Source organism: Myxine glutinosa, chromosome 7, assembly GCF_964187855.1.
Source record: "Myxine glutinosa chromosome 7, kmMyxGlut1.1, whole genome shotgun sequence".
NCBI classification, from domain to species: domain Eukaryota; kingdom Metazoa; phylum Chordata; class Myxini; order Myxiniformes; family Myxinidae; genus Myxine; species Myxine glutinosa.
In genome coordinates, this window is record NC_136267.1 from 52,801,366 (window position 1) to 52,828,916 (window position 27,551).

Consider the following 27,551-nt stretch of genomic DNA (forward strand, 5'->3'; position numbering starts at 1 on the left):
CACCCTGACAGAGGAGGCGGGAAAATGACCGGAAGGTGGCGCAAGGAGTGTCGGAATTCCGAGAATCCTCCTTTCCAGAACTAGCTTAAGGAAGATTGTTTTTCAAAAACAATTTTTTTGCATTTGCAGTTAACATTATGAATCGACAACGTTAAACAAAATAAATGGTTTTATAATGTTATCACAACATTAAACAATATATAAATAATGATTTTGACAAAAAAACAGGTACGGTACTGTACCTGAGGAACGAAGTTATTTTAGAAAGGTGAGAGGAACATGTTGAAAGAATCTTTTACCACATTTACCAGAAGTTGGCTTCAGAGAAATACATGAGCAAATGTACGAGAACCTACGTGCACGTGACGTAAGGGTGCCTGGCAACAAGGCGATGACGTCACGGCCATATCGGAATCCCGATATGGCGGCGCTGAGCGAGCAGCACGTTTATGGACTGGCGAGCGGTTCGGACTCTGCGAAACTCTTTCACGTCAAGTTAACAGGCACGGCGCTGCGGGTGCTTGAGGCGCATCAAGGTGGAAAGGTGAGGGGTTGTTTGAGGAAAGAATTTGGGGCTGAGGGCACGAATCAGTCGAGTCGTGAGGGAGACTTACATTGACAAGTGCCTGTCTGTCTCGCACTGTGCACGTCTGTGTGTGTGGCGGTCCGGATACGCCTGTAGCTCACACCGTGTACGCCTGTACCTCGCACCGTGTACGCCTGTACCTCGCACCGTGTACGCCTGTAGCTCACACCGTGTACGCCTGTACCTCGCACCGTGTACGCCTGTACCTCGCACCGTGTACGCCTGTACCTCGCACCGTGTACGCCTGTACCTCGCACCGTGTACGCCTGTAGCTCGCACCGTGTACGCCTGTAGCTCACCGTGTACGCCTGTACCTCGCATCGTGTACGCCTGTACCTCGCACCGTGTACGCCTGTACCTCGCACCGGGCACCGTGTACGCCTGTACCTCGCACCGGGCACGCCTGTAGTTGTACCTCACACCGTGTACGCCTGTACCTCGCACCGTGTACGCCTGTACCTCGCACCGTGTACGCCTGTACCTCGCACCGTGTACGCCTGTACCTCGCACCGTGTACGCCTGTACCTCGCACCGTGTACGCCTGTACCTCGCACCGTGTACGCCTGTACCTCGCACCGTGTACGCCTGTGCTGTACCTTGCACCGTGTACGCCTGTACCTCACATAGTGTATTCCTGTACCTCGCACCGTGTATTCCTGTACCTCACATCGTGTACGCCTGTACCTCGCACGCCTGTACCTCACATCGTGTACGCCTGTACCTCACTCCGTGTACGCCTGTACCTCGCACCTCGCACCGTGTATGCCTGTACCTCGCACCGTGTACGCCTGTACCTCGCACCGTGTACGCCTGTACCTCGCACCGTGTACGCCTGTACCTCGCACCGTGTACGCCTGTACCTCACTCCGTGTACGCCTGTACCTCGCACCGTGTACGCCTGTACCTCGCACCGTGTACGCCTGTACCTCACTCCGTGTACGCCTGTACCTCGCACCTCGCACCGTGTATGCCTGCACCTCGCACCGTGTACGCCTGTACCTCGCACCGTGTACGCCTGTACCTCGCACCGTGTACGCCTGTACCTCACTCCGTGTACGCCTGTACCTCGCACCGTGTACGACTGTACCTCGCACCGTGTACGCCTGTACCTCGCACCGTGTACGCCTGTACCTCGCACCGTGTACGCCTGTACCTCGCACCGTGTACGCTTGTACCTCGCACCGTGTACGCCTGTACCTCGCACCGTGTACGCCTGTACCTCGCACCGTGTACGCCTGTACCTCGCACCGTGTATGCCTGTACCTCGCACCGTGTACGCCTGTACCTCGCACCGTGTATGCCTGTACCTCGCACCGTGTACGCCTGCACCTCGCACCGTGTACGCCTGTACCTCGCACCGTGTACGCCTGTACCTCGCACCGTGTACGCCTGCACCTCGCACCATGTACGCCTGCACCTCGCACCGTGTACGCCTGTACCACGCACCGTGTACGCCTGTACCACGCACCGTGTACGCCTGTACCTCGCACCGTGTACGCCTGTACCTCGCACCGTGTACGCCTGTGCTGTACCTCGCACCGTGTACGCCTGTGCTGTACCTCGCACCGTGTACGCCTGTGCTGTACCTCGCACCGTGTACGCCTGTGCTGTACCTCACACCGTGTACGCCTGTGCTGTACCTCGCACCGTGTACGCCTGTGCTGTACCTCGCACCGTGTATGCCTGTGCTGTACCTCACACCACCGTGTACGCCTGTAGCTGTACCTCGCACCGTGTACACCTGTACCTCACACCTGTATGCCTGTACCTCGCACCGTGTATGCCTGTACCTCGCACCGTGTACGCCTGTACCTCGCACCGTATATGTCTGTACCTCGCTCTATGTATTTCTGTACTTCGCTCTACGTATTCCTGTACCTCGCTCTATGTATTCCTGTACCTTGCACCATGTATTCCTGTACCTCACAGTCACACCATATACGCCTGTACCTCGCTCAATGTATCACTCTATGTTTCTCACATCGTGTATGCTTGTACCTTACATCGCGTATGCCTGTTCCTCACACTGTGCATGTCTGTTCCTCACACCGTGCACGCCTGTGCCTCACACCGTGTAGTACCTCACACCATGTAGTACTTCACACCGTGTACGCCTGTTCCTCACACCGTGTACACCTGTACCTCACACCGTGTATGCCAGACCCTCACACAGTGTATGCTTGTACCTCGCACCGTGTACACCTGTACCTCGCACCGTGTACACCTGTACCTCGCACCGTGTGTGCCTGTACCTCGCACCGTGTGTGCCTGTACCTCGCACCGTGTACACTGTTCCTCACACCGTCATGAGGCACAGGCGTACACAGTGTCATGACCCCTGACCTGGCATGTCTCGTTTGAATTAATTGTAGTTAGCGGTCGTACGTACACTTATTCCCTTGTCTGCTGACCTTCTTGGTGTTTGTTTGTTTTTATTGTCTGTCTTTTTTTTTTTTTTTACCGTTTTCTTTGTTTAACGTTGTACTTTCATTTGTATTTTTTGTTGTTGTCCATGATAAATTATCAAGCACGCTTACCTTTCTACTCTTAGCCTTTATGTGATCTGTACAGTATGGTAAGTTGAAGCACAGACGTGAAAATGGCGAGCGTTTCCAATCCAGATGCTTCTGTGTGCCTGTGTTTAAACAGTTCAATCCGCTGAGCTAAAGATTGTGCTGCGAGATTGGCAAATCGCCACGTTTAGCTGCCTGCTCGTATTTTCCCCAGCTGTTTGGGGCCTCGGCTGGGCTCCTACCCAGGGAACTGTCTGGTGTGCTCTTTCTACCTCTCGAATATCTTCCCCTCTGCCACCATTCCGTTTCCTTTGCTCTGGGGCTTGGCTTGAACCATTGCGCAGCGAAAATACAAGTCGTGTTGCAATCCTGAGCTTGTTTGCCAGAGACTCGTTTGCCAATCCTGAGCTCGTTGATCCTTCGCTGGAGGTGTGTCGTTGAGATGCATGTTCATTCGTGGTGTCATATTTGGTAAGATTCCTCACGCCGGTTTACAATTAGCACTTGCGAAGTTCTACGAGTAAGATAAAGTGCGACAGATGCCGTTCCTCTTGGTCTGTTGCGTCCTGATCCATTCAGTACTCCACGAGCTCTTTGACGATCCTCAAACTTGTACAGTCCCTTCCGAAAGTATTCACACCCCTTTACTTTTTTCACACTTTGTTGTGTTACCGCTTGAATTTAAAATGAATTCAATTGAGATTTTTGTCACTGATCTACACATAATACCCCATAATGTCAAAGTGGAATTTATATTTTTATTTTTCGTAATTTTTACAAAGAAAAATGAAAAGCTGAAATGTCTTGAGTCGATAAGTATTCAACCCCTTTGCTTTGACACTCCAAATTGAGTTTTGGTGCATCCAATTTCCTTTGATCATCATTGAGATGTCTCTACAACTTGATTGGAGTCCACCTTGATCAGGGGGTTGACCAAGAACCCAATGACCACTCTGACAGAACTACAGTGTTCCTTGGCTGAGATGGGAGAACCTGCTGGAAGGCCAACTGTCTCTGCAGCACTTCACCAATATAGGCTTAATGGGAGAGTGTGCAGATAGAAGCCACGCCTGAGAAAACGGCACATGACAGTACGCCTGAAGTTTGCAAAAAGGTACGTGAAAGACCGAGAGCATGAGGCATCAGATTCTGTGGTCTGATGAGACGAAAATTTAACTCGTTGGCCTGAATGCAAAGCACTACGTCTGGTGGAAACCGAGCACATCTCATCACCCATTTAACACCATCCCTACCATGAAGCTTGGTGGTGGCAGCATCATGCTATGAGGATGGTTTTCAGCAGCAGGTACTGGGAGACTTGTAAGTAAAGAGGGAACAATGAATAGAGCCAAATACAGGCACATCCTTGAGGAGAACCTGCTTCAGTTTGCAAAAGTCCTTTGACTGTGGTGAAGATTTACTTTCCAACAGGACAATGACCCCGAGGATACAGCTAAAGCCACATTAGAATGGCTTCAGAACAAGAATGTGAAAGTCCTTGAATGGCCCAGCCAAAGGTTGGACTTGAACCACATTGAGAATCTGTGGAAAGACTTTAAGATTGTTGTTCACCGAAGATCCCCATCTAACTTGACAGAGCTTGAGAAAATCTGCAAGGTAGAATGGGAGAAACTCCCCAAATCCAGATGTGCAAAGCTGATAGACATACCCAAGAACACTCAAAGCTGCAATCGCTGTAATCGCTGCCAAAGGCGCTTCTCTGAAGTATTGACTCAAGGGGTTGAATATTTATGTAAATTAGAAATTTCTGTGTTTCATTTTTAATTATTTTGTAAATATTTAGAAACAAAAAATTCCACTCTGACATTATTGGGTATTATGTGTAGATCAGTACAAAAAAAATGTCAATAATCAATTTTTCAATTCTGGCTGTAACACAACAAAATGTGAAAAAGTCAACTGGTGTGACTACTTTCTGAAGGCACTGTATACAAAAAAAGAAAAGTATAACAAGATATCATGCATATACATTTTCTTTTTTTAGTATAGGCGTGTTTTTGATTGTATCATATTCCTAGAAACTTTTGAATGCCCCCATGTTCCATTTGCCTTCTGACATTAATTATCGAGAACGAAATGCAATTTTTCTTTGCTTTGCTTCTGCACTCCCTGCTGATTTAGTATGGTGAAAATTAGCTTCAGCTGACTGTGCAATCCATGGTACCCAGCGTTCGAGCCCGTCTCAAACCTACCCTCACTTTCACTGCGGTGCCAAACAAGGCCCCTCGCTGTGGTCGAGGTCCAAATAAAGAAATAATTATTGGTGAGCAAACCTTCCCCTCTGCCCTTCCAATAGCTGTGATGAAGCATCGGCATGGATTTTACTTACTTGAGTTGGAAGCTCTGATTTGGTGTCTGCACTCTATGGATGTGTGTGTACTGTGTAGGTATGTATGTATGTATATATATGTATATATATATACGTATATATACATATACAGCACCTATATAAAGTCTGCACCACCTTTCAAAATTTTACCTTTTGTTGTCGTATAGCCTGGAATGAAATTGCATTAAATCCGATTTTTTTTCCGAACCTTTATTTACACATCGTAACGCACAACTTCCCAGTGAAAAACAAATTCTACAAATTTCATAAAATTAATTAAAAATACAAAACTAGAATATCTTGGTTGGATAAGTGTCCACACCCTCCCTCCCCCTTCCCCCCCTCCCCCCTCCCCCCTCCTCCCCTCCCCCTCCCCCCTCCCACCTCCCCCCTCCCCCCCCCTTATTTAATTTTTGGAGTGATTTTTCCCCATTGAGAGATCGGGCAAAAAACGTTATATAACACATTTTAAAAAGTTGTGGATGAGTTATTAATAAACTTGGTGGATGAGTTGGTTCGGTGACAAAAACAAGCCAATTCGATTTTCGTTCATGTCTGATTCCAGATCCGTTCTATCAGTGGGATAGAAAACATAAACTGTTCAGCCTGGTAGAGGTATGTGTTCTACCGAGTGCCCTTTTAGTTCCCTCTGCGATGTTGTCAGTCCCCTTTCAAAGCATGTCAAACTAGTACGGCTAGTTTTGTATCTCACTGATAGGCCAGATCTGGATTCAGACCAGAACCAAAATCTAATTGGCTTGTTCCTGTCACCTACCCATCTCATCCACCAAGATTTGTAAAAACCCATCCATAACATTTTGAAATATCGTGCTACATATAGTTTTTGGCTCTGTCACTCAATGGTGAAGAATAACTTGGGATTGAAAAACGATCTCATATCCAGATGCGGATCAGCTCTTCATGAAAATCGAATTTATTTGTCCTTGTCACACATCCAACTTGCTACCCAGTTTTGTCTGAATCCGTCCATAACTTTTTGAGATATTGTGCTATATGTCATTTATGGCCACACCACTCAATGGTGAAGAATTACTTAAAATTATCTGATCTGGATCTTCCGCAAAATCTAACCAATTTGTACTTGTAACACACGCCATCTGTCCACCAAGTTTTGGCCAAATGCGTCCACAACCTTTTGAGATATCTTTCTCACAAACAGATAAACAAACAGACAAGCAGGGGTGAATAAATAACCTCTGTCCACCTTCGATGATGAAGGTAATTACATTTTCACATCAATAAATCCATTAGCAAGAGATACATACTTCTTGGAATTGGTGCTAAAAACCCCTTTCACAATTTTTTTTTTTTCATTGGAGGATTCTTTGTCAAAAAATCTTGTGGCACAAATGTGATCAATTGAAGCCTTTTTCCCCTGGACCTCCAACCTGACTACAGTTATTTCGTTTCTACCATCTCGTTTCACCTCTGTGACATTGGTTTCGTGCACCATAAATCGGCCGTTCACAGTCTTTGGCTGGTTTTGGAGAGCTGCCATAGGGGCACACAGGAACCTCCGTGGTTCTCATAATGTTTCCAGTTCAGTTGTGGCAAAGTTACCTCGTTGTTTTAATTGTATGAAGTGAACATACATTTTTTAATTGTATGAAGTGAACATACATTTTGTAAAATAACAAGATAATTTGCGTGAAATGCTACTTCCAACATAACAGCAGTGAACTGTGTGACTACAATTTATCGGGGAAAAAATGATGCTAAGTGCAGTAGTTTGTTGGGCTCGGCAGTGTAATCGTTGGAGCGTCTGCTCTGAGTCTGGAAGGGTGGTGGTTCGAACCCCGACTGAGTCATACCAAAGACCTTTTCTATGGTACATGCTGCTTCCTTGCTTGACGCTAAGCATTTAAAAGGATAGAGCTCGGATAAGCAATGCTGGAAAGGCAATGGCAAACCACACGGTATAACCCCTGCCAAGAAACTTCTCCAGCAGCACCGACGCTCTGTAAAGAGTGAGGTTTAAAAAAAGAAGTTTGTTGATCTGGGCAGGGGAGGTGGGGGTGGTGAGCCGGAGCTGTTTGGACAAAGTGTTTCTTTTCAGCCTCAATACGACTGCAGTACGTACTGTGTACAGCCTGGAAGTGTCCAAAAGGATTGTGTGGCAAACACACGTGCTCTAAATCCACATACTTGCGCACTTGTGCTTGCTCACACTGGTGTTGAAATTAAAGTTTTATGCAACTCACACACACATTGTTCACTGCTTATCACAAACGGTTTGTAATTCATGATGTATACTCAGGTTAATGCTTTTCTCAAGGGTTTTTGAATCTCTTATAGTCCACTTGATTGCTTGACATATCTTGGGTTTTTTATTTATTATTATTATTATCGTTCAACTTCCTCTTTAATTAGTAAACTTTGAGTCACGTACCCTGACACTACCTGGAGTGGCAGTTACATTACCTCTTACATTCCTCATTACAGTGGCAGTGGCAATCTGTACCCATTTTCATCTAGTACGACCACGGAAAAATTATTCCACGTCGGTGCGGGTTTGAATTTGGATAACGTGTACAAATCGCTTGCATTCGGCTCTGGTCATGTGGTCACAATTTAAATATTGTTGTTGAATACCATTATTTTGATTATTTACCTCATAATGCTTTTTAAAAGATGTTGGAAATACCTTATAAATAATAATAGTAATGCATATTACAGAAGTCACTGTATATAACTTCAACAACTGCAGTTTTATAGTGTTTTTTTTTTTAATAATAAATTTGTGATGTCACAGAGATTTCTGATCATGTTGCTGTGACTTGTAGATTGAGAAAAACCACCGGAAATTTTTCCGTGATTAGAAAAGTCGCTGTGCTGCCTTCCCATGGATAACGTAGCCCGGCAAGTTGGTGGTATGATGGTCGTATGGTCACATGATTGAAAAACCTCCAAATCTGTCCTTTTACTTGATGTCCCCCCCAAAAACGCCAGGATGGACTTTTTGGGACTGGTGGTGTGTGCGATGAACAACAGCCTCGAGGACCAGTATCTCCTGCCACTGAGTACTCGTCCGTCTTGTTCATCCCTTTTTAAACTATTCACATTTATACACGTTTTTCCATGACATACAGTTCGTACCATATTGCGCATTCTCTGAAAAAGGCACACAGCTTGACACCTTCACTTAGCAAAAATCTGGGATGTGTTCCATTAGCAAGCAGTTTGCAAAGCTCCTTGCTTGATTCAAACAACTCAAATAAGCACTCCAATGGAACGGAGTGCTCGGTACCACTTAAAACATGGTGGTCTCCAATGACGGGTGACAAGATACGCAAACAAATGCTGTCCGGTCACCATTTTCAGTTTCACTCGATCCTCTGGTGACAACTTCCCGAAACAAATTGATTGTGTTCGCAGTGGATACAGAGTATGAGGAAGAGGGAAAGAAAGATAAAGTAAGGAGGAGTCAGAAGGAGGACCCCACTGACAAGCTTATCAATGGACCTACTGCTATACATGGGTTTTGCATGTTTGTAGATCTTGAAGAATTAGAATGAAAAGTAGAAGTAAAGATGAAAGTATGAAATGCACATTTCAACAATGTTAGGAGTATGTATACATAACAGGGGTATGCCTCTGGACCTTTCATTTTTAATCTGATTACGGTGACCATTTTTGCTAACATAATTATGCACCTTTCTTCATGGCTTGCTCCACTTTCTGAGCGGCTTGGGGAGCGGCTTGCAAAGCGGTTGATATGCAACGCCTGGCTTGGAAAGCGATAGCAAGCTGCTTGCTAACGGTACATACCCCTGATGACTCCTTGCTGCGCCATAACGTTGCACTCTCATAGTGGCACAGCCATCTTTACATCACGATTATGAGCGCCACATGCAGGGAATTTTGGGACTAAGTAGTTGACAAATGACTCGCACTTGCCTCTGCAATATCACACACAATTATATTGTATGAGCGTTGAACCTGTCGCAGTAGTTGAACAACACGACTTGTATATCTTACAGTGTAATCATTTACCGTTTATAGACAATCAGTATTTGCAAAAAAAAAAATATTCCAGAAATATTTTGTTTACTGCTTTAAAAAGCCCCAGCATTTATTTTAGTAATACGTAATTAGTAAGATGGCGGCGTTATAAGACAGTAATATGTGTGGGACGTCATTACGGTGTTACGTCTAGCGCTATGGCTAGACCCATGCGGCGGTGTATTAATTCATGATTCAATGAAAATTGCATTTTGCAACTTAAACAGAAAAACCATGTAATGCCTGATCCCTGTGAACATAAAACAAATTCATAATATTGTTTTTTGATGGAAAAGTGTAGTATGCACACTTTTCCATCAAAAAACAATATTATGAATTTGTTTTATGTTCACAGGGATCAGACATTACATGGTTTTTCTGTTTAAGTTGCAAAATGCAATTTTCATTGAATCATGAATTAATACACCGCCGCATGGGTCTAGCCATAGTGCAAGACGTAACACCGTAATGACGTCCCACACATATTACTGTCTTATAACGCCGCCATCTTACTAATTCTGTCATCCCGATGTCAAACGACTGGCATTCAACCAGTCATCAATGGAAGTCAGATAGAGTCAAATTACATGGGTTACGTTGTTCAACTGCTGCCAGCGAAGCGAAGGGACGGTTGAGTGCTGGACACTGGGATAACATGCCCGTCTGGCTACTTTAATATACAGACTAGGCGTGCCTCCTGTCGCTTTGCCGATGGGTTTTTCCCAGGTTTATTTCATTTTCCAAAAGTTATCGGCAAAATTAATTAGGTGCTTACTTTTGCGCCACACTTGCCGAAATTCTCTCAGAGTTGAAATTATTGAACAATTGTTTTTGAAATAAAATTCATCTATTGCTACACGTTGCCGAGGTGTATACCGGCTCATTATTAACTTCAAGGGTTTCACTTTATTTCTGCAATAAAAAGAAAAATAATTAAAATTATATAACCCAAAATACAGCTATTTCAAATTAGGTGGTTACTTTTGTACCACCATGTATATATTGTCCTGTCCATAGCTAGTGAAGACCAGCCTTGGGCGAATAGCCCCAAGATCTTTACTCCCAAGGCGGCTACCCACAAAATGGCGGTTAGTTTGTTGCTTGCTTGCTTGCCCCCAAAATGGCATCGGTCAATCAAGCGAGCGCACCGATCCGTGAAGCTGCAGCCAAAAACGTCCTCCTCTCAATTCCTGGCTAGCAAGCAGACCGCGGCCCCCAGGTCCCCCGAAGAGCACCACAGACCAACAACACCTCCTCCTCCGACTTTGCCAAAGTTCCGACAAAAGCTCCAAAAGTTAATGATGATGTCATAGGTGCCTCAATTATGACGTCATTATTCGACAAGTACAAAACTTCTTCCGATCAAGATGAAATTTGTTGAGCGTCATGTAGGGATAAATTGGTGGGGGAAAAAAATAAATTATGATGTTATCGGTCATGTGGTTCGGGCGCCATATTTATTTGAACACAAAAGCTTAAAAAATCCCACTAAAAACACGTCCTGGCAAGGGTCTGCAATCTCTGATTGCTCTTTCTTGTTTCAGTTGCAGAAGTTCAAATGTGGTACACCTCCTCAAGTGAATTGGGAAATCAGGAAAAGTTATCATTTTTTTAATTTGAAGAAAAATCCAAGTAAAAGGTATAAACACATCTTTCTTTCAGAGAGTAGTTAATGCATGGAATGGTCTTCTTGGAAAGGTTGTGGCAGTAGATATATTGAAATGAATTATGTAGGTAACTAGCAACATTAGGGATAGACGGGTACATTGATATTGGCAGGACCGTTGGGTATCTTCGGTATGAATGAGTGATTATGTACATGTGTAATGACTGTGATGTCTGTGAGATCTCGTCAAAAGGTGAATGTTTCTGACGTTTTTTTTTTCTTTCCTCACCCTACAACTAACTTGCCACTAAAAACAAGTACTGTAAAATAAACACACTGGTGATGTTTTTATCCCTGCTGCACTGCTGTCCTCCCTCACGTCTTCCCCAGTGAAATTAAGTAAATAAACGGATTGATAATAATTTATGGGTGGTGGATGAAGCACACGTAGGACATGCCAAATAAATGGCTTTCTCCATAGTCCAAGTTCCTCATATTTCCTTGTATCGTTGGCTGAACAAAATGCAGATAAATGTTTACACGGAGAGAAATCCATGTTATTCATAATTAACCATATATTAACCCTTGGATGCAGTGATTGGGCTTCGGAGGCCCACAAGGTTTTTTTTGTTGCAAAAACTATGCTGTACAATTTTTTTTTTTGAATAAGCCTCAGTTTCACCGACTTTCATGTTACACAAAATTCAGTGACATAAATAAAAAATTTTTTTTATTCAGGCTCGTGGTAAAATCCTCATTCTTCACTTACAACCAGAAAATCCGACACGAATGCAGGCCTGGGGCCTTCGAGGCCCCGCATAAATGTTGTTGTACTACTATGTTATATCATTATCTTCTTGATATGAGCCTCATTATATGCTCCTATAACTTGGTTAATGGTTACAAATAATTCAGTGACAAAAATATGAAAATTAAAAAACTTTACACGAATACATTTGTGGGGCCTCTGAGGCCCAATGGCTGCATAGGTGCAGGATTTTTGACAGTTGTGGACATATACATTCTAAATAAAAGGATTAGTGAATCATATTTTTTGAGCAAATACTCCTCCATGAGCCTCAACTTTTCAGAGAATTTTTTTTTGAAAAACCAAGAACAAATTTATTTTTTTTTGCAAAAAAAAGAATAAGATTTATTACTTGTATGGGATTCTTCCAACTAATAGTATCAATGGTTCACATTTTCTTAGCAAATACACATCCATGAGTGCCTACGTGGGTTGAAAAAGGATATGAAAAAAAAATCTATTAAAAAAAAACAAAAAAAAAACATTACACGAATACATCCGTTGGGCCTCCGAGGCCCAATGGCTGCGTTTATGTAGGATTTTTGACGCCTGCATCTAAGGGTTAAAGTCTGAAAAACCAAGCCATTCTGGGTTATCTTTCTCGCCAAGTCTTTTGAAATCATCCTGGGTTCATTAGGCGATCTTGAAACCAAATAAATATTGTTATGAATTTTGGGGTAGAGTGATATATAGATCAGGTAGATCTGTGTAGGTATCATGCTCCGACTGTCATGAAGAAGAAGAACCTGTCTAGCCCGGATGTCGTGTATATTTGTGTATCATACAAGGATGGCCTTGTGTTAAATAGAGTAGGGATTATGCTAATTCCCTGTGTGTGAGACCTGTGATCATCCCTGTGTCCCGTATGGCAACGAACCATATATATTAGTTGGGCCCATTAGTTACACCACACACACTACTTATATACCCCCCTCCCCCACCCCCACAATGACAATAATACTAACTGAAACCCAGATGACGCACTTGAGCTGACAACCCCGACTTGGCAGACACACATTGCTCAGGCACTCGCGAAGGATTGGTCAAAGGGTTTGATGGGGAGATCACATTGACAAGACACCGCCAGTGGGGAGATGAGGCAGGATGAAGCTCGTGATTGGTCAAGGCAGGGGCAAGAAGATGGCCACTGATTGGTGGAAGGAAGACACGAGGCAGGGCGAAGGCCGCCGATTGGCAGAGTAAGGAAGGACTGGTGATTGGCCAAGGGGAGGGGCAAGAAGCTTCCCTCGGATTGGAGGATGTAAGGGGCGAGCAAGAAGCGATGCGCTGATTGGAGGAGAAGAGCCGGTGACGTCACGAGACGAGCGATAAAAGGACTGACTAGCCGGCATTTTGTTCTCTCAGTTTGGACTGCTCTCTTGCGCTTGGACCTTCTGCCTGCCCAGGGCTTCCCTTACATTCTGCTAAATTGGCTTGCCTTCGGACTTTGGTGGAGAGACGGTTGAGCGAGCACGAAGAGTTGGGTTCTCCGTGCGAGCGAGGGGCGTACCAGCGCGGCTTGCCATTGCAGCGTGGAGAAGCAGGGGCGAGGCTTGCCACTCTGCAGCGTACGCTGGCCTAGCAGCGCGCGAGCAAGGGTGCGTCGAGGCCTTCTTCCCGTCAACTGGAGCCGTGTTCGGATGACGTGCTCGAGCCTGACGATCCCTGACACACCTCAGCCAGATGGAGATAAGCCCGCACCACACACGCACGCCCCCCCCTCATTTTATTATATCCTCCTTTGTTTGTTGTATGCGTCTGGTGTATGAGCGCTCATTAGGGGGTTTTAGTTTTATCGTCGCGTTTCCTTGACCCAGCATTCCATTTAATAAATATCGTTTTTGTACATTCTAATTCCGTTTTCGGTTTGAGTTATTTATTTCCTGCAGGTTTGAAGACTGCTCGTGACCGCCAGTTAAAATCTCCTGCTTCTTCTTCTCCTCTTTTTCCTCCCACGCTTGTATAGTGAGTCCGTATTTGATCGTTGCCTCAAATTAACGCTGGATTTTGCCATCCGTGATTTCCCGGTCTTCACCGAGGGGAATCGCACTGAAGGAACTGCGCTCCAACGCGAGTCGAAAGAATTGACGCGACCAAAGACGGAATTCGTCCGAGTTGCTTTATTGAAACAAAACAGCTCAGGTATTCTGACAAGCCCGTTTTTCAGGCAGCAATATATATACACATTTATGTCGGGAAGTTTGCCCGGCAAAAGCTATACCGGGCATGCCCGGGTGTCAAGGGCGAGCCTTGGAAAGGCGAGTCTGGACCTGCCCGGGCGTGTTTGGCTGCGGCCTGGCAAGTCGAGGCTGGGCGTGCCCGGGCGCTCTGGGCGAGCCCTGGAAAGGCGATAGCGGGCATGCCCGGACGCTCTGGGCGAGCCCTGGAAAGGCGAGAGCGGGCATGCCCGGGAAAGACGAGACCGGGCGTGCCCGGGAGGTTCGGGTGTGCCCGGGAACAGTGAGTCCGGGCATGCCCGGGAGAGGCGCGTCTGGCCGTGTTCTGGCCGGTGCAAGGCGATTGTGTGCATCCAGCGGTAACCGCTACAGCACGATAATATCCAAGAACTTATGCAGAACATTGTGAAGGTATTTTACAAATCTTTAATGCTTGGTGGCTCTTGTGTGCATCTGTTTCCTCCACAAGATTGTAGGGTGTTAGTGTCCTTTATTTAACATTACTCTGGGTACCAGTGCTGCACAGGAAAGAAAACTGTGAAAAATAACCAAAAATACGGAGGGCTTCTGGCACGTGTTGTGCATTGAAAACGGTTGGAGTTATTACCAAAGGTGGGCGGTCCGCTTCGAAAGTCCGCTTATCCGCTTATCCGCTGCAGCGGACTAACGTTTTCGAAGCGGATAAGCGAATCGGAACAACCCCCGGAAACCGAAGCGGATAAGCGTAAGCGGACTACCGAAAAATTAAAGCGCATCGCGATTCGCCAAATCAGCTGTTAGCCTGAGCCGTTACTCTAGAATTGTGAATATTTATTTTAGTGAATAATAAGTGAAAACTGAATATTTTATTGGACGCTAGAGCGGCAATAACGTCAAGATGGAGAGATTTCTGACTCTCCAGCCCAGCGGCAGTGCCAGGGACAGGCACACGAGCGACGCAAACCAGCAGTCCCAGCACAGCGACATCCACAACCCGGCGGTCAACAACAACAACAACATTTTGAATAAATTTTATTTCAATAAAAATGTATATTTTTGATCTTAAAAGCTTTGTTTGTCTTTGTAGTAGTTAGAAATGGCTATTTAGGCTTAAAAAGCATTAAATTCCCTTTAGAAACGTCAAAAATCGCTTTAAAAACGTCGAAGCGCTTTAAAAAAATCGAATCGAAGCGGATAAGCGGATAAGCGGTAAGCGGACTAAGATTTTCGGCCGCTGAAGCGGATAAGCGAATCGGACTACACGGGCTGGCGGAGCGGATAAGCGGTAAGCGGACTTAAAATTTTCCGAATCGCGCCCACCTTTAGTTATTACCCCTCATGGTGGTGAGCTTTTCCAGGCGGTGGTTTCGGAATGTGATACACATTGAAAAGCTATGGAGTTATTGGCCTAATGGTGGTTACATTGTGCCTGCAGGCCGGTGGCTGACCCCACATCCCAATATACACTTGATAGTGGGATTTGGTGGCATCAAAACTGCCTTGCTTTGCCCAGATTTTGAGGTACCTACTCCAAACACTTGGGGCCTCTCGATGTTACGTTCGGCCGTGAAAGAGTAATAAAAATGGACAAATAAACCTGCAACACTTGAAATTATTGATAAGATTTTGCGTTCCTTCTTGGCTTGTTTAACCATTCTCACTGGACATGTATTTCGGCCTCAGAGTGGATCGGTGGTGTGGCTCTTGTATCAGAGGTGTTTTCAAAAATAACCATTCACATGCTGCTGTAAACTGTGCATATCCATGGGAGGTGGGAACAGACGGGCATGTTTGTTCTTAGTACTGAATGATGCAGCATCAAACAAGCGTAATTATTTTAATTGCAAAAACTGGTTTCCCCACCGCGACACCACTCGCTGCTATGTTAATGACCTTGTCGGTAAACGAGCCTGTTGTGAGTTTTTAGCAAGTGATGGATATGTCCTCCGTTTGTTTTGGCATGTTTTTATCCAGTTTTGCAGGGATTTGATGACATTTTGAACAGCTAATCAGGCATTTGCTTGCCTGGAAATGAAATGATAAACAAGAGGTGCGATCCAGTTAAAGTTTGCTTTGTTGTCCACTGATCAAAGTCACACTCGCCGAACCCCACAGTACAGAGTGCTTTGTGATTTGTTGGAGTGCAAAGGCTCAGGTTCAATTCGCAGTAATGGGCCTTTAAAAAAAAAAAAAGAAGAGGAATAATACAGACTTGGCATTTAATATGGAATTTTTTTTTTCCTTTACTTGGGTTTACTTTCTGAACTCGGTATATCAATCTGGTGAGTTTCTTTTACGCTTCGGTGATTTCTTTGTTAAAAGAACCATGTCACTGATTGTCTGTCGCAGCAAGAAGTCAATAACAGGATTATATCACAGGTGGCGTGACAAAATGTACGGACAGGTACATTTGACGATTGGCTTCACAATCAGGTATATAAGGGTTGTTGCGTTCTGTATTAGTGGAAAACAACTGCTGCACGTCTACAAAAGTTATTGCCGCTTCCCCTGGAGATGGTCCGTCAACTCGACAATGCTGTTTGTCATTTAGTGGTGGCTTTACGAAATTCCGGCATGAAACAGCGTGCTATTGCTCGGCAGTATGGCATCACTCAAGGTCAGGTGTCAAAGATCCTGAAACGAAATGCTCAGAGGGGTGTCCCTCCTCCAATACCGAGGTCAGGACGTCCCCGCAGAACCACAAGGAGGGATGATCGCCAGCTGCACCGGTTAGTCCGCAATGGCAGTACCAAGTCAGCTAATCGGCTTAGGGATGAGTGGAAGCAACTGACAAATGTGCCTGTATCCAGAAGGCTACTCAACCAACGACTGGTTCAAGCAGGCTATCGTGCCAGGCGTCCCCTGAGAAAGCCACATCTGACCAGACAACACCGCCATCGCCGATTGCAGTGGGCCAGAGAGCACCGTCAATGGCAGCCAGGACACTGGAATCACGTGATCTTCAGTGACAAGTCTAGATTTCTGGTCTATCGTCAATATGGCCGCATCCGAGTGCGCAGACAAGTGCATGAAGCCTACAACGAAGATTGTATAGTGCCAAGAGTCCAAGCTGGAGGTGGTGGGGTGACCGTTTGGGCTGCTTTTCATGCAGGTGGCAAAACTGACCTGGTTGTTCTGAATGGAAACCTGAACCAGTTCAAGCACAGGGCCGTTCTGGAAGAAACATTGCTTCCATTTGTTCGTGCAGCCTTTCGAGGAAACTTTGTCTTCCAAGATGACAATGCACGGCCTCATCGTGCTCGCATGATCCAACACTTTCTTGCTGACCGTGGTGTAGAGCATATGGAGTGGCCTGCCATGTCCCCGGATATGAATCCGATAGAGAACTTGTGGGCAGAATTAACGCGTCAAATCCACAACTTGGACCAGCAGCCTGCCTCTGTGCGTGAATTGCAGCAGGCTATTGTAACTGCATGGCAAGTGAGTCCTGTCCAAACCTTGGCAAATCTCATGAACAGCATGCCTCAACGTGTACGTGCTCTCCTGAATACTCGTGGGGGTTGCACGAAGTACTGAACTGTAATTTTACTGTCCGTAATCCCAGTCGTAATTTAACTTTCGTTAAAATTTTTTTTGGCTAATGTGCAAAATAAAGAGATACTTCTGAAAAACGCACAGAAGTTTAACACAGTACTGTCCGTGAATTGAGTTCGATATCAGTTTACATCACTTTCAAGGATCAATTTATTTGCTTCGAAATGTCAAATGTGGTTTTTGTTTCTTTTAAAGGTCACATTAACAAAATCTATAATAATTTCAACAAAATTCCAATGAACTTTCGGTTCTAAGTCATCTTGAAAAGTAAGTTCACCCCCACCAAAAAAATATTCCATATTAAATGCCAAGTCTTTAATTGGTACTCTTTAAATGGCAATCCCGGTGTGTACCCCGGTTAGAATAGGTACACCGTATCCCTGCGCATCGTAAGAGGTGACTAAGGGTTGGCGTCAGGAAGGGCATCCGGCCATAAAAACATTGCCTCGAACAGGGAACCATGATTGTCATGGGGCCCACAAGGCTAACCCCCGCTCTAGCGGGGAAAATGGCCTTAAAACGATCATTCATTCATTCATTCACTCTTTAAATGGCAAGAGATTTATGGATGTTTAACGATAAATTATTACCCTCGCAAGAGGATAGGGTATTGCATTTGAGTCCGTTTGTTTGTTACTTGGCAAAAAAAACATTTTTTGACAGGTTTGTGTGTGTGTGTGTGTGTTTGTTTGTCTGTCCACTCACTTATACTTGCCTACAGGTCACAATTTTAAACCGATTCTCATGAAACCACCAAAATGGTAGAGTTTGTGGTTTGACAAATCCCATATATTTTTGAGGTGAAAATCCCATATATTTTTGAGGTGAAAATCCCATATAGGCCAAAGGTCAACCACTTAAAAAAAATTTTTTTAAATCCTAAATTTTCATCCGATTGACTTGAAATTTGAATATGTTTTACATATCAGCTGACTGAATTCAACCACCAACTATTTTGCTGATCAACATAGGCCAAAAGGTCAACATAGGCCAAAGGGTCAACCACCTTTTACGAATTTCTAAGATCCTCAATTTTCATCCGATTTACTTGAAATTTGAATAGCATTTACATATCAGCTAACTGAATTCAACCACCAACTATTTTTGAGACCAATGTAGGCCAAAAGGTCAACAACCTTTTCAAATTTCAAAAATCCTGAATTTTTATCCGATTGACTTGAAATCTGAATAAGATTAACATATCAGCAAACTGAATTCAATCACCAACTATTTTTGAGATCAACATACGTCACAAGGTCGACATAGGCCAAAGGTCAACCACTTTTTTTCAAATTTCTCGAATCCTCAATTTTCATCCGATTATTGACACTTATATGACCACTATCTTATTTCACTTGGTGCAATGGAGTGTCATTTTAATGGAAGACAAAGCCTTAACCTAATACACAGAATAAGGAAATAAACTACTGAACAGGGATATTATAGTGTCCTTCAATGTATGCTTTATGGAATTAACTACCGGACCGGTTGGTGAAATTTTGGAGGGAAGTGTCGTTGAAGCTGAAGGGAAAGGTGCATGCTGCATGTGTGAGAAGTGTTATGATTTATGGGAGTGAGACATGGGTAATGAACATAGAGCAGCAACGAAGGCTGGAAAGGGTGGAAATCTGGAAAGGAAAGGGTCCACTATGAACTGAATGGTCTTTCTGTCTTCTACCGACTCCTCTCCGGCCTTGCTCCCCCAGCTCTCTCTGTGCTCTGTCCCCCAAATATTCCTACAGGTCGCACAAGATCTGCCAGCAACCCTCTGATGGTTAAACTGCCGAAATCTCGGCTCTCTGCTCACCTTCACTCTTTCATTCCTCTTTTCTCCCGCCTGTGGAACAAACTCCCACACTCCCTTCAATCCCTCTCCTCCCTCCAGGTCTTTAAAACAGCTGTTCACCACCATCTCTTATCTTCCCCCATCCATAACCTTGATCTTTTCTACCCCCACTAATTCACCCCAGATCCACCTTGTTTGAAATTCCAACTTCTTTCCTGGAAATCCTGGCAGTGTCCATATGTTTATACCTCTCCCACCCCCCCCCCCCCTTCACATGCCTCCCCCCCAAAGCCCTCTCCCTCCCACAGATCTCTCGATGTCTCCATGTCTCTCGGTCCCTGCTCTCAAATGTTGTGTTTGTGTCCTTCCCCCTCTCTCCCCATCTTGTCTACCGCTCCCGATGTTATTTGTTTTATGTGTCTGTTTGTCTTTTTGTGTGATTAATGTTCGCTCTTTCACGAGCCTCGATCTTGTATACAAAAAAAAATAAAAATAATAATAATGCGAATGGTTCGGTGGATGTGTGGAGTATCGTTGAGAGAGAGGAAGACAAATGATGAATTACGAAAGATGATGGGAATAGAGCCTGTGATTGATGTTGTGAAAAGAAACAGGTTGAGATGGTTTGGTCATGTGTTGAGGAAGGATGAAAGTGACTGGTTGAGAAGAGTGATGGAAATGAATGTAGAAGGAAATAGAGGATGGGGAAGACCGAGAACGACTTGGCTAAAGATGGTGGAAGAAGAAATGCGGGCAAGGGGGTTAACAAGGAGAGATGCAGAAAATAGGGCAAAATGGAGAAGATTGTCCTGGGGACCGCAAGGCTAACCCCCGCTCTCGCAGGGAAAATGGCCTTAAAATAAATGCCTGTTGTTACTTGAAATTTGAACAGGATTTTCATATGAACTGAATTCAACCACCGACTATTTTTGAGATCGGCATTGGCCAAAAGGTCAACCTGGGCCAAATTTTTAAAATTGACAATTTTCCTCCGATTAACTTAATTTGAAGAAGATTTGCATTTTAGGTCACATAATTCAACCGCCAATCATTTGTGAAGTCAAAAGGATGCTCTACCGAGTACCAATCAACTTTTTCTCTTTTGCCAAGTCTCGCTCTTTTGAAAGTCTGTCTGTCTGCCTGTTTGTTTGTTTGTCTGCCCAGAATAAATATGATTTTCTCTGCAACCGTTGGTCCGATTGACACGAAATTTTCACCATAGGTGCACCTCCACCTGTATATTTTTTTAATGATAATTATGACATCATAGGTCACGTGGTTCGGTCGCCATATTTGTTTTAACACGAAAGCCTTAACAACCACTAAAAACACATCCTGGCAAGGGTCTGCAATCTCTGATTGCTCTTTCTAGTTTGGGTGATTGCATCCAGGATGCCGAATATAATTTGTATTAAACGTGTGATTGAACTGCACATCTGCACCGCAAAACTTGTCGTTGACGTCTATTCAAGCATATAGCAATGCAGATATAATTAATTAACCTCACCAGAGGAGAGAGTATTGCATTTGGGTCCACTTGTCTATCTGTTTTTTGTTTGTCTGCACATCATTTGCCAACGTAAACTACAATTGTTGCACGTTTTATTTTTTACAACCGAGTACCTTGATAAAGTTTGTACAATTAGAATGTGAGTACGTCGATAAAACATACGATAAAATCACACAAAACAAGTCCTGGTGAGGAAATGTAATCTTTTATTGTTCGTTCAAGTTGTTATTGTTATCGCTTAATCAACTTGTACTCAAAATCAGCCAGGAAATATGACTGCACTTAAAAGCAGGGATGAAGTCATTTTCTTGAAGTAGGACTTCAAAAATGCTGCTATAATCAATGCTGAAGGATGTGTTCAAAGAATGGCTTTTCACACAGTGTTGTGCAGCTAGACCAAAGTAACTCGTATGCATACCCTTGTTTTTTGAAAGCTTTTCAACAATTTATAAGGCTCAGGTTGAAGCTCTTGGTTTGAGTCAATTTCTTCACTTTGTCTTAATTCAGTCTTTAATTTTATAAGTGCAAGCTTGGTATGCAACAATTTTCATTGCTATAAACTGGGAATGATTAACTCACAAGCCCATGACATTATTTCACCAGCACATGCATGATTTTCACTAAGTTTTAAAGTACCTGGCTGGGTTCATTGAAGTAGATTAGATGTCTATGATTCGATGGTTGAAGTATGGAGTAGCTTATCAGGCCAGGGGTCCAGGGGCCTAGGCGGCCTCCGGAAGCTCTGAGGGTCCAGATGCTCTTAGAGACCGTCTGAGCATATATAGGCCTTAAATTCAGTAATCTTGTGATAACCAATGAGACATGGCTCATTGTAAAGAACTCTCCATGGGGAATAACACATGTTAATGATGATGGCATGTTTGAGTACCAGTTTACTGGTAATTCCCTGTTTGTCATTAAAGGCGGCAAAACGGGTTGGCGTCAGGAAGGGCATCCGGCCGTAAAACATTGCTTCAAAAAGGGGACCAAAAAACAACAACAACCACGGTTCCCGAAAAAGACCAACCCCTGCTTTGCGGGGAAAAATGGCCTCTAAAGGTGGTTATTTTTTTAAATAATGATGATGGCATGGGTGCCTCCATTATGACATCATAAATCGACAAGTACAAAACTTCATTCGATCAGGATGAAATTTGTTGAGCGTCATCTATGCATAAATTGTTGGAGAAAGTAATAATAATGACGTCATCGGTCACGTGGTTCGGCCGCCATATTTGTTTTTGCACAAAAGCTTTAAAAACCACTAAAAACACATCCTGGCTAGGGTCTGCATTCTCTGATTGCTCTTTCTTGTTATGAATGGTTTTTAAGTCTTAAAATTAGTATTAAAGTATTTTGAAAGTATTAATGTTTTTCATCACATTGTTAATAAAATTATGATTAATGATATTGTTCATATTATTTGTTATTATATTATTATTATTATTATTATTATTAACCATTTGAAGTGGCCGTGGCCACTTAGTGGTGTGGCCGGTTTAGTGCCACGTGTTTTATTTATTTATTTATTTTTCATGGTCTAAGTCTCGTAGTGGAGTTCATTTTATACATGGTCCAAAGGTAATTTTCTGTTGTTTACAAACATATGAGCATCTTCATGAGCAATTAGCGGCTCCATTATATTACACCTAATTTTCGGTCTGCGTCGCTGCTAATTGCTCAGGAAGTGTGAGGTAGGTTTTTGTGGGGAATTATTTTGTATTGGAAAGCCAGGCAATAACTGCTGCTTTGACGAGCACCACACAAAGTAGAGTATTGGCCATCAACTCAAAAAAGAATAAAGTAAGAGTCTATTATCCAAATATCATTTATTTGTAGTTACAGGGTGAGAAAAACATTTTTTACAGGCAGAAAACTGAAATCAATTTCTCTGTGATTTTTTTCGAGGGAGCCCAGGGTGGGGGAGCTGAACGTTCAAGGAGCTCAGGGTTGAAAAGGTTCATGTATCATGTCCCCATAGTATTGGCAACATGGCCAGATATTTTTGTAATCAACATTTGGCCTAATAGTAGATGGACTAATAGTAGTGAACATATATATATATATATATATATATATATATATATATATATATATATATATATATATATATATATATATATATATATATATACATATATATATATATATATATATATATATATATATATATATATATATATATATATATATATATATATATATACATACACACACACACACACACACACACACACACACACACACACACACACACACACACACACACACACACACACACACACACACACACACTGAACAGCAAAAGAAACGTCAGTCAGAATCAATATTTTGGAATCTTTATTTTCAAGTCATGATCAACACGAATTGAGATTTAGGATCAACATGAAACATTACAGGTATGGTCACCACAGTTCAAACAATAATGTGAAATGTTCTGAATAAGAAAAACACAAGACCAGGTGAGAACAAGGGAGGTCAAAATCAGTATCTTGTGGGACCCCTGTGAGCGTTGATGACAGCCATGCATCGTCTGTACATGGAGTAGATTAATCGGTTGATGAAGGCATTTGTCACTTGGGCCCACACTCTGAGAAACGCCTGACTGAGTTGAGCTGCAGTTGTTGGCCTTGGCCTTGGTCGAACGTCATTCAGTCTTTTTTGAACCTCATCTCACAAGTGCTCTATCGGGTTTAAATCGGAGCTGAGCGCAGGCCAGTACATGGTTTGGATGCCATTCTGTTGCAGGAAGTCCCTTGTTGCTCTGGCAGTGTGGGCACGGGCATTGTCCTGCTGGAAGACATGATTTCCGTGACGTCCAAAATGTGGCACAATGTGAGGTCTGAGGACTTGATCGATGTAGCGAGCAGCTGTGACACCATTGCCTCTTCCTGGACCAATATTCTGGAACACCACAGGACCGACTTTGTGATTGAGAGCAATAGCACCCCATACCATGATGTGTGGACCACCCCACGAGTCTCTTTCCATCACACAGTCATCTGAGTAGCATTCCCCACGTCTACGCCAAACTCTCACTCTGCCATCTGCCGTGGAAACACAGTATCAGCTTTCGTCTGAGAAAAGAACGGTTCTCCACTGCTGGTAACGCCAATTTTGATGCTGTGTGGCCCACTGTAGTCGGCCACGGCAGTGTCGAGCTGTAAGAATGGGGCCATGATATGGCCTGTGACAACGGACATCCCTGTTCTTCAAACGTCGATGGACTGTATCACCACTAATGTGTCTCTGGTGGGTTCCAACTGTTTGTCTTGCAGTTTCTGTAGCCCTGGTAAAGCGATCTTGGATGTGATGACGCACAATCTGTCTCCTGTCGTGGTGTTGTTACCCTCGGTCTGCCACTGTGTGTGCGGTCATCGGTGCTGTTGGTGGCCTGGTATCGTTCCTGTAACCTGTAGATGGTTCTCATGTTGACATGGAAAGCATTGGCAACCATTCGTGCCGTCTGTCCAGCATGCAATCTTCCAATAGCCTGGTCTCTCTGAATCCTCGTAAGTCTGGGCATGGCGCTGGCATCGAAACACGAATGATGAACACACATTTTGGGGTGCCTTTTATAGGGAAAGTCACAAGGAGATGCACGTGCATTTTGATTTCCATGGGAATCATGCACGACTTTGTACCATGGTCGTTTTTTTGCCTGCGTTTTGGTGACCTGTTTTTATCAACGTGTGCACCGCTGTCGGTCGTTAGGATTAAATTTAGATACAGACTAATGTAAATAATGAGATATCTAAACGAAATGCATTGATATTTCTGTGGGAAATGTTCAGGAATTATTTTTATGAAGTGACGTTTCTATTGCTGTTCAGTATATACAGACTTGGCATTTAATATGGAATATATATTTTTTCTTGACTTGGGTTTACTTTCTGAACTCTGTATATCAATCTGGTGAGTTTATTTTACCTTTCTGTGATGTCTTTGTTGAAAGAACCATGTCACTGATTGTCTTTCGCAGCAAGAAGTCAATAACAGGATTATATCACAGGTGGCGTGACAAAATGTAAGGACAGGTACATTTGACGATTGGCTTCACAATCGGGTATATAAGGGTTGTTGCGTTCTGTATTAGTTGAAAACAACTGCTGCACGTCTACAAAAGTTATTGCCGCTTCCTCTGGAGATGGTCCGTCAACTTGACAATGCTGTTTGTCATGGAGTGGTGGCTTTACGAAATTCTGGCATTAAACAGCGTGCTGTTGCTCGGCAGTATGGCATCACTCAAGGTCAGGTGTAAAAGATCCTGAAACAAAATGCTCAGAGGGGTGTCCCTCCTCCAATACCGAGGTCAGGACGTCCCCGCAGAACCACAAGGAGGGATGATCGCCAGCTGCACCGGTTAGTCCGCAATGGCAGTACCAAGTCAGCTAATCGGCTTAGGGATGAGTGGAAGCAACTGACAAATGTGCCTGTATCCAGAAGGCTAGTCAACCAACGACTGGTTCAAGCAGGCTATCGTGCCAGGTGTCCCCTGAGAAAGCCACGCCTGACCAGATAACACAGCCAGCGCCGATTGCAGTGGGCCAGAGAGCACCGTCAATGGCAGCCAGGACACTGGAATCACGTGACCTTAAGTGACGAGTCTATATTTCTGGTCTATCATCAAGATGGCCGCGTCCGAGTGTGCAGACAAGAGCATGAAGCCCACAACGAAGATTGTATAGTGCCAAGAGTCCAAGCTGAAGGTGCTGGGGTGACCGTTTGGGCTGCTTTTCATGCAGGGGGCAAAACTGACATGGTTGTTCTGAATGGAAACCTGAACCAGTTCAAGTACAGGGTCATTCTGGAAGAAACATTGCTTCCATTTGCTCGTGCAGCCTTGCGAGGAAACTTTGTCTTCCAAGATGACAATGCACGGCCTCATCGTGCTCGCATGATCCAACACTTTATTGCTGACCGTGGTGTAGAGCATATGGAGTGGCCTGCCATGTCCCCGGATATGAATCCGATAGAGAACTTGTGGGCAGAATTAACGTGTCAAATCAACAACTTGGACCAGCAGCCGACCTCTGTGCGTGAATTGCAGCAGGCTATTGTCACTGCATGGCAAGCGATTCCTGTCCAAACCTTGGCAAATCTCGTGAACAGCATGCCTCAATGTGTACGTGCTCTCCTGAATGCTCGTGGGGGTTACACGAAGTACTGAACTGTAATTTTACTGTCCGTAATCCCAGTCATAATTTAGCTTTAGTTTTTGCTGAAAATTTTTTTTGGCTAAATGTGCAAAATAAAGAGATACTTTTGGAAAACGTACAGAAGTTTAACACAGTACTGTCCGTGAATTGAGTTCGATATCAGTTTACATCACTTTCAAGGATCAATTTATTTGCTTCGAAAGGTCAAATGTGGTTTTTGTTTCTTTTAAAGGTCACATCAACAAAATCTAGAATAATTTCAACATAATTCCAATGAACTTTTGGTTCTAAGTCATCTTGAAAAGTAAGTTCACCCCCACAAAAACAATATTCCATATTAAATGCCAAGTCTGTATATATATATATATATATATATATATATATATATATATGACTTTTTCAACATATTTAAACATACAGCTATTTGATCTTCATTTCAACAATATTGATAGATAAAGGTGGTATAATATAACAAGTATCATGAAACATTTACATTTTGCAGTCCATTGTATAATTTAAATAAACATAAATGCAAATTTCGCATGTGGAAAAAGTAAGTACACCCTTGGCTCTAATAGGTGGTATTGCCCCCTTTGGCAGAAACAACCTCAAGTAAGCGTTTCTTATAACTGTCTACCAGTCTCTGACATCGACTGGGACAAATTTTTGCCCACTCCTCCATGCAGAATTCTTTCAGCTGTGCGATGTTTGAGGGGTTTCTTGCATGCACAGCTCGTTTCGAATCCCCCCACAACATCTCGATGGGATTTAGATCCGGGCTTTGACTTGGCCATTCCAGAACCCTCCATTTCTTTCTTCTCAGCCATTTCTTGGTGGATTTACTGGTATGTTTAGGGTCATTGTCATGTTGCAAGGTCCACCTTCGGTTGAGTTTCATCTTTCCGACAGATGGCCTCACATTATCCTCAAGCACCCTCTGGTACAATGAAGAATTCATGGTGGATTCTATAATGGTGAGCTTCCCAGGCCCTGATGCAGCAAAGCTGCCCCAAACCATAATATTTCCGCCACCATGCTTTACAGTTGGTATCAGGTTCTTGTGGTCAAATGCTGTCTTTGGTTTTCGCCAAACATGTCTTCTGGTACTGTGGCCAAATAGCTCTACCTTTGACTCATCTGTCCAGAGCACATTGTTCCAGAAGTGCGGGTCTTTGCCTTGGTGTACATTGGCAAACAATAGTCTTGCCCTGATGTTCTTTCTGGACAGCAAAGGTTTCCTCCTGGCACACCTCCCATGTAGATCAAATTAGTGCAGCCTCTTTCTAGTGGGAGACTCGTGCACTTTGACATCAACAGTGCACAACTCGTGCACTTTGAACTTGCTGGGGCGGCCTGGCCTGAACAACTTGGCAGTTGTTTGGAATCTTCTCCACTTGTAGATGATCTTCAGGACAGTCGAATGATTGATTTCAAATTGTTTGGAGATCTTTTAAAATCCCTTCCCAGATCCCTTCCCAGACTCCTAGGCATCTATAACC

The 27,551-nt window shown here is 43.8% G+C and overlaps 1 protein-coding gene across 2 annotated transcripts in view; it reads left to right on the forward strand.

The window, feature by feature from the left end:
* Positions 1-325: 325 nt before the first annotated feature.
* The window catches only part of LOC137431231 (RNA polymerase II elongation factor ELL), a 126,038-nt gene continuing 98,812 nt past the window's right edge, over positions 326-27,551 (forward strand). For both annotated transcript variants that reach the window (XM_068122325.2, XM_068122326.2), the window contains exon 1: positions 326-544. In XM_068122325.2, coding sequence (XP_067978426.2) covers positions 341-544 — 204 coding nt within the window. In that variant the 5' untranslated portion in view covers positions 326-340. The remainder of the gene's footprint in view (positions 545-27,551) is intronic.